The following is a 7584-nucleotide window of genomic DNA, read 5'->3' as shown; positions in this document are numbered from 1 at the left end:
AAATCAATATTGTACTCATACTATTATATTATACTGTAGAATAAATTTTCATGAAAGACAATATACCGCTTTTACACATAAATCCACTGTATTGCATTTATTACACTTATTTTGTATTGAATGCAATACAAATAGATTTGATTTTCCCACCCCGCCCCGAACGGAACGTCCGCACACACGAACGTCATCTGGAAATCCTCGGTGACTCATCAAATGCGCCAGAGCACTGGCCAGAGGAAGAAAGAAGATGCGAAGGACGATGGCATCCTGCTGGCGGATCAGGTAAGACTTGATTTACTATCATTTTCCATAGGTTTAGCTACCCCGAGTGTGACTCGGGTTTACCGCTTCCAGCTTCTTTTTTCTACCCCGAGTCACACTCGTGGTTTTCGCTCATGGGGTTAAACTAGATATGCCTACATATACAAAATTAAATTCAATGGCAATAATTCTATATTCAATATATTTACAGAACTAATCACAAAGAAGTCAAAGAAAAACTCAGTTTATATATTTTCCTTTTATGCTGATGATCAGGACAATCATGTTGAAGGCTCCAGCATAAGTCTGCCATCATGTGTCTATATCATCTGCCCGGATACCTTTCTTCCATCACCTTTATCTTGATGGAACCTCTCCCATTGTTCCTCACTGAAATCGCCAAGGTTTTCTCAAAATTTTTGCAAATGGCTATGGAGATAGTATAACTTTATGCTCATAGAAGCACCCAAATTTTTAAAGTTTAGGAGTTTAAGTTTTGTACCAGTTCTTTATAATTTTGTGCTTAACTAAAAAGTTCTTGACAACCATGAGCTGTGCCAGGCAGAAGCATCAGTATCAGTCATGTAACTTGTGAAATTTGAATCATTTATCAGTTTCAGAATCTGGGTTCATCAAGGATTCCTGCTTTTAATTTTTCAGTACTCCATCCAGGGAAGAATCTTTGTCAACCATTGGCTCGTTAATGATGTTCGCTGCACCTTTTTTCATGTTTTCCCTTGCAGGCTGTGTAACTTTTTTCCAGTGATCCTGCTTTTCTCGACTATCCCACAAGCAGATGAAACATGTTTTTTTGTGTATCCACTTTGCTTTCCAAGTAGGAAGTTCACCATTTTTAAATCAACACATATGGACCATTGGTGTTTATGATAGCAAAGCTTTTGTAAGACCATATTGATATTTTCATATTCTTCTATAAAGAGGAACTAAACTCAAAAGTCCCCCAAAACAAAAAAAATACACTTACTTTCAATCCAGCAGGGCTGTCGATCAGTCTGGAAGTCTCTTACATTGGGTCCCGCGTTGTCCCGGCATCTGTCTTTGGGCCAGCGCTCCGGGTGCCACCATATTCTCCTCTTTTTCTGGGTTCTTGTTCCTACGTCATTTGAACCAGGTGTGAGATCGGGTGATGTAGATGGGAAAAAAAATTTCCCTTTTGAAGAAAGGGCTCCTTCTGCGCATGCCTGAGATGCTCAGGCATGTGCAGAAGGAGTACTCAAGAGCCTCCTGAGATGCGTGTTGTAGGTATCCTGGGAGGCTTTTTGCTTCCATTCATTCTCGATCACCTAGGCAATTAGGAATTAGGGCGCGGTGCTGCACCCTTTTTTTTTTTTTTTTTAAAACCTTACATAGCTGAGAATATTCACCACAAATGTAGCAAAATACATTAGGGTCATTTAAACAACTTCTTGAAGAACCCATATTTCTGTAAAAAAAAAAAAAAAAGAAACCATGAATAAAAGGAAGGCGAATGAAAGTTTCATGGAAATAATGCTACATTAATTATATAAAATGCAAAACATCGGTGTAAATAAAGATTGATAATAATATGCTGTGTTAACATTTCTTGTTGGTAAAATCTTCTATTCTGATTCCTGTATCACAAGACCTAGAGCCAATTCATTCCATTTCTGGATTCAGCAGACCTGAAATACACTAATATATTTAGGAATCCTTGGCAAGTGAAAAAAATATTTTTTGTTGAGCTGTGTAATAGGAGCAGGGGCAGATTTATACTTTTTGCTCCCCAGGTTAACTTGTCCTGCCCTCTTCCCACCCCTCACTCAATAGCAGCTTCTGATGCTGACACACACAAAATACATCAAAAAGACTGTTCCACAACAACAAAAGAGAGTGAAATGAGGGAAAGGGGAGAAGGGAGTGTAAGAGAGGAGAGAGAGAGACAAAGACAGAGAGAAATAAAGACGGACAGAAAGAAAAAGAGATAGAGAGAGGCAGACTTGAGAGAAAAAAAAGGAGAGGAGGGTAAAGGGAAAAGAAAGTAAAGGGCAGAGGAGGAGGGATGGAGAAATATAGGGGAAAGAGAGGAGAGAGTAGGGGAGAAAGAGAAATAGAAAAAGAGTGGATAGAGAGTGTGAAGGGTGAGAAAAAGAGACATGCAAGGGGAGAGAGAAGAAGATGGCAGAGTGAGTCGGAGGGAAACCGGAGAGGGAAGAGAGGGAAGAGAAAGGAAGGAAAGAGTGGGGGAGGTAAGGAGAGGGGAAAGAGAATGGGTGGAGAGCAGAAAGAGGGATGGAGAGGAGAGAGGGATATAGAGAAGGAAAAGAGAAGAGGGAGAGCGAGAGGGTAAAGAGAAGAGAGAGAAAGTGAAAGAGGGAGAGTAGAGAAAGAGAGGCAGAAAGGGAGAGTGGGAGGGAAAGTGAGAGAAGACCCAGAGAAAGATGAAGAAGTAAAAGAGAGAGCATGGAAGGGAGTGCGAAGAGAGGGAAGAAGAGTAGAGTGAAAGAGAAAAAGAGTGACAGGGATAGAGGAGGGATATTTCACTTAGCTTAATAAAGGAGATAAATCTCCTCTGACTTTAACCATCTAAACGTGCAAAGAAAAAAAAATTTTGTTTTTGTTTTTTTTTTAATATTTCCTTGTATGAGTTTGGGTATTCTTTGCAAATTGAACTCTCACCTCATTTACTAAGATAAGTGAAGTATCCCTTGCAGAGTATTAATTGACTTTGATTATTGAACAACCTACATTATTGAATACGTACATAAGGATACTGTTCCAGCTTGCATTATTTAAAAATGAGTTAGCTTGTAATGTAGTCTAACTGTGAGCAGGCAACTGGTACACTTTTTTATTTACAAAGGATTCTCTGTAATAAATACAATAAAAGCACATGAAAAATAGAGCTGCTGCTTGTTTCTGCCACTAGGGTTATTGAGAAAATTAAAAAAGGTTTCTGATTTTACACTATGGGTAATGTTTGAGGAGTTCATAAACTGATCCTGCTGTAAATAAAATTTGTTTGTTAATGTGCAGTAGAAATTAAAGCAGCATTTAAAGCAACAAATTGTAAATATCAATGCTGATTCTTCTACATCCAGAGCTGATTTAATAAAGACCCACCAGAACAGAGACGAAATAGTACGTAGGTCACATATTTTAATAAATCTCGAGGAGCTCATATATAAGCACTACTTGTTTTTAAAAGACAGTCTATTTTTTTTTTTTCAAATCAGGATTAGTTCACTTCAGCTAACTTTGAGATTATGTGTACTAAACTTAAAAAGCATAATGTCTATTGCAAAGCACTTAGAGGTCAAGCATTAGGCCTGTTGTCTGAGCCATAAAAGCCTCAAAATGTCTATAATGTAAGTACTTTCCAAGCTCTAGATATATCAGAAAACAATGCTCCAATCCATTATTTTAGAAACTGTTTTTTTTGTCTATTCAGATATCCCAGTACATTCTACTTTTTCACTTATAGTTTAGGATATATTTGGCTTTTAATTATTTACTGTGAGTTGTTGTGTTATCAGCACATAGCATTTAGAAATCTATTTGTATTTTTTAAATTAACATACATTTAGAGGCTAATAAGCCATAACTTCAGCTAGAGTTAATGTTTCATTTTAGTTCGATTCTGTGTAGAAGCATGTTCAGAAGCAAAGTTAAGCAGGTATCACCCCTGTTAAATGCATTTAAATATTATTAATTTTAAAAGAAACATTTGTACATGGTTGAAGCAAGAGTTAGGTCAGTAATTTAGTAAATTGCCACCACACATATGTGTGATCTGAATGAATTAGTCTTTGGATGTTCGTTGTTCACATGTGACCTATATCTGTACAGCCATTTAAATCTAACATTGTATCACAATAATATTACATTAAGAAAATGTTAAGCATACAACTAATATGGCTTGTTTTTTCTAATAGAATGCTGCTTTAACTTACTGTTACATTATGGATAGTATAGCATGATATCATTCACTGCAATGGAGATTACCTATACTGATAGCATGTTTTACGCTTACAATGCACATTTGCAGATGTCATATGCCTGAATTCTCCACAGGACACATTGAATTGTATCTATACACAATTAAGCACAAGCATGAATCACTATATTGGTATGTCATGTGCAGGTTTAATAAAGTGCTCCTCATCATAGAAAAGAACCATAGGAAAAATTTAAACAAAGCTTTTCTTTGTTAATAAAACATATTCATTTTGCAGTAATAAAAAAAGAATCAAGAAATAACTTAAAAGAGAATGGTATTCATGCTTTCTCTTTTAGTTTTATATAGAGTGAGCAAAGATTTTTATAATTTTCAGAAACCATGACACCAGCAGTAAGCCCTGACCCATGTTGGTTCCATGACATTCTGGGTTCCACTGAGAGCTGATGTTCCATATTTCTCAAAGCATTTCTATAAAATGAAATAAATGAAAGGGGACCACTTCAGATGGAAACCAGGAAATTCAGCTCTGGTGGGAGGAAGGTGGTTACTGCAAGAGTTATGGAGAGTTATAAATACCTAGGGATCAGATGCCACCTTCCTTTTCCCAAAAAAAGTTTTAGGTTGTCTTCAATGTTAACTACATTAAAATAACTGAGCTGACCTCTAGTGGATACCTACAACATCCCGAATTCTGTACTGGTCATTTGTAAACAAATGTACTTACCAAGCAACACAAATCCACTAACTATGCAGATATTTTTAGTTTAACCAACAAAATAGAATTGGTAATGTATAGTAAAGTAAATAATAATATCTAATGTATGTGATTTGAAATCCATGTTGTTGACTATGTAATGCAGTTGCCAAAATGACAGTGATATGTTGAATTGGTTATGTGTTATATTTGAACCTAATTTGCCAAAGTGTATTTAATTTTATATATCAAAGAAAAAGTCAGAGGGGAATATCTTGTGTGAACTATGGATACATAGTAGAACATTTTTATCCCTTTACATTGATGTAACAGATCAATTAAAAAGTATAGTGCATTTGTACAACATTATTACACCCCATTACAACAAATAGCATATTGTTATCTAGTATTTATATAGAGCCGACATTACAAAGCACTTTAAAAAAGTCCATAGTCATGCCACTATAACTGTCTTTCAAAGAAGATCACAATCTAAAGTTCCGACCAAAGTCATATGCTATGTGTTCTAGAATTCAGCCATTCTCTAAAGCAAATTTAAAAAAATATGCAGCAGTATATCCAGTTACACAGTATCCTGCATTTTAAAAATTAGAATAATGTAGGTTGGAAAAAATAGTCTTGTGACTAAAATTCAGCATACTTTTTTCACAAAGGTGATAACAATAGAGTAACATAATATGATTTTTCTCAAAAACCTATTTATACACAGCTGGGTTTAAAACATAATAGGCTTTTCCTTTTCGGGTCTTCTGTAATGCCACATTAGGTAAGCTCTCAATGGAAAAATTAGGAATCCACATTATGAAAGCTAATGCAAAGTACAAAAGCTAATAATAGGTATTTGATCCTTGCTTCAAGCTTAAGAAAACCTCAATGTTTATCTTCGGCTTCAATCACACACAAGTAGTTTTTCTGGGCATTGAAAAAAATATAAAAGGAAGCAGCAAAAAAAGCATTTCATATTACTTTTAAGTATTTTTTTAAGAATAATTTTTATTAAAAAAAGAGTGAAGAATAAATAAATGACAAAGCATAGAGAGATACAATATGTCCAAGGAGCATGACCCGAACAAGAAATAAAAAATTTTGTGCACATAAGATTCTTTATGCATTTTTATACACAGTTTACATGCATTCTTCACTACAATCTACTTGTATTAGTTTTTTTTAATTTTATGTAATTATACAATATAATATAGTTAATAAAATGTGCATTTACATCAAACAACATGGTGTCCCTTACAAGACAAACTGACCAAAATATGCATACTTGAATCAAGTAGATTTTCATAAATGTAATGCATATAGAGGTATGAAGTTATGATGTGAACTACAGCATTTTATAACACAACTCCTATTGAAGGATAACCTAGGTTAACACATATTGCTTAAAATGAGGCATTAGATAGTTCCAGCATTAGCCAGCGTTAAAAAGATTGGCTGTCAATGGGTAATGTGCCTTCACAATTACTTACTACCCTGCTAACCCTGTCCTCCTCCATCACAGAGTGGAACAGCACTGTGAAGCTTTGAGGTCCATATCATTATATCAATAGTTTGCTCAGAACAAGTGATTGCAAGTTCACACAAATGTGCTATGAAAACACTGCGTTGTTAATTTTTGCGTACGAATCAGACATCATTAGTTCTTAGGTGATTAGGGCACTACTTATTCCACTCACATAGGGTGAACTGTTTTACCTGGTATTCTAAGTAATTCACAGGCAATCACAACAACTATAACATGACTCAGTCTGCTATTCTACTGAAGAGCACTGAATTAGGGAGCAATCTGATTTATTGCACTCTTATAAAGTTTTAAAAAAAGGATTATAAAGTTTTAATGGCTGACTGCTTGCACCTTAAGTTTTGCTTTTCCAGCTTTGTTAGAGAATGTGAGGCATGAATGGTGAACTGTATACCTAGGGACTAGGTGTCTGATACATACACGGAAAGGTAAGGTTTATCAGTTTCTGGTATACAGGATAAGTAAGCAAAAGTGTTTTCTATAGCACATGTGTTTGTGAACATTTTAAATTTGTTTTAAGTGAAGTGATATCATTACGTTGGACTGTGCTGTTAAGATATATGGGGGGACATTTTTGGTAAACATTTTTTGCAGATAAGTTAGTCTGGTGTTGGTATGTAATTTCTTGGTACTATTTCATAAAATTGGTCGATGTTATTACTCTTTTGGTTTTTCATGCCCCATATGGCTATCATACCTCAAACCTTTTTATTGTGCTTTTTACCAAACCCTGCCCACCAATATGGTGCCATTAGTGCCATTTCTTACTAATGCCTAATAATGCTTCCACCTTATGCCTAATAATGCTTCTAAACACTTCCACCTTCACAACTAGACTGAAACTGACTTCTAGACAGAAAAAAAATTATTTCTTCTTCAATTTCAGAACGCCTACACTCCACAAAACCCTGCCTTAATTTCTCAGCATCCATAAGCCCCTATACCTGGGATGATTGACTACATCTCCTCCCTTCATAAAACTGGTGACCACACTTTTATGTTCCTAGAAGCCTCCCCAGTCATTTGATCAGTTCAGATTATTGGTCACATTCTGATTTAGTGAGGTTATATGTTCCAATATAGCAAGGTATTTTTAACATACAGAGGTAACTATGTGTTCTAACAAATTGTAATACATTT

The 7584-nt window shown here is 35.4% G+C and overlaps 1 protein-coding gene across 1 annotated transcript in view; it reads left to right on the top strand.

Moving 5' to 3' along the window:
- The first annotated feature begins 213 nt into the window (after positions 1-213).
- Positions 214-7584, top strand: part of PEX5L (peroxisomal biogenesis factor 5 like) — a 63200-nt gene continuing 55829 nt past the window's right edge. The window contains exon 1 of the mRNA XM_072410148.1: positions 214-282. Coding sequence (XP_072266249.1) covers positions 214-282 — 69 coding nt within the window. The remainder of the gene's footprint in view (positions 283-7584) is intronic.

This window comes from Pyxicephalus adspersus, chromosome 4 (assembly GCF_032062135.1).
Source record: "Pyxicephalus adspersus chromosome 4, UCB_Pads_2.0, whole genome shotgun sequence".
Lineage (NCBI taxonomy): Eukaryota > Metazoa > Chordata > Amphibia > Anura > Pyxicephalidae > Pyxicephalus > Pyxicephalus adspersus.
This window is presented reverse-complemented; position numbering and strand designations above follow the sequence as displayed.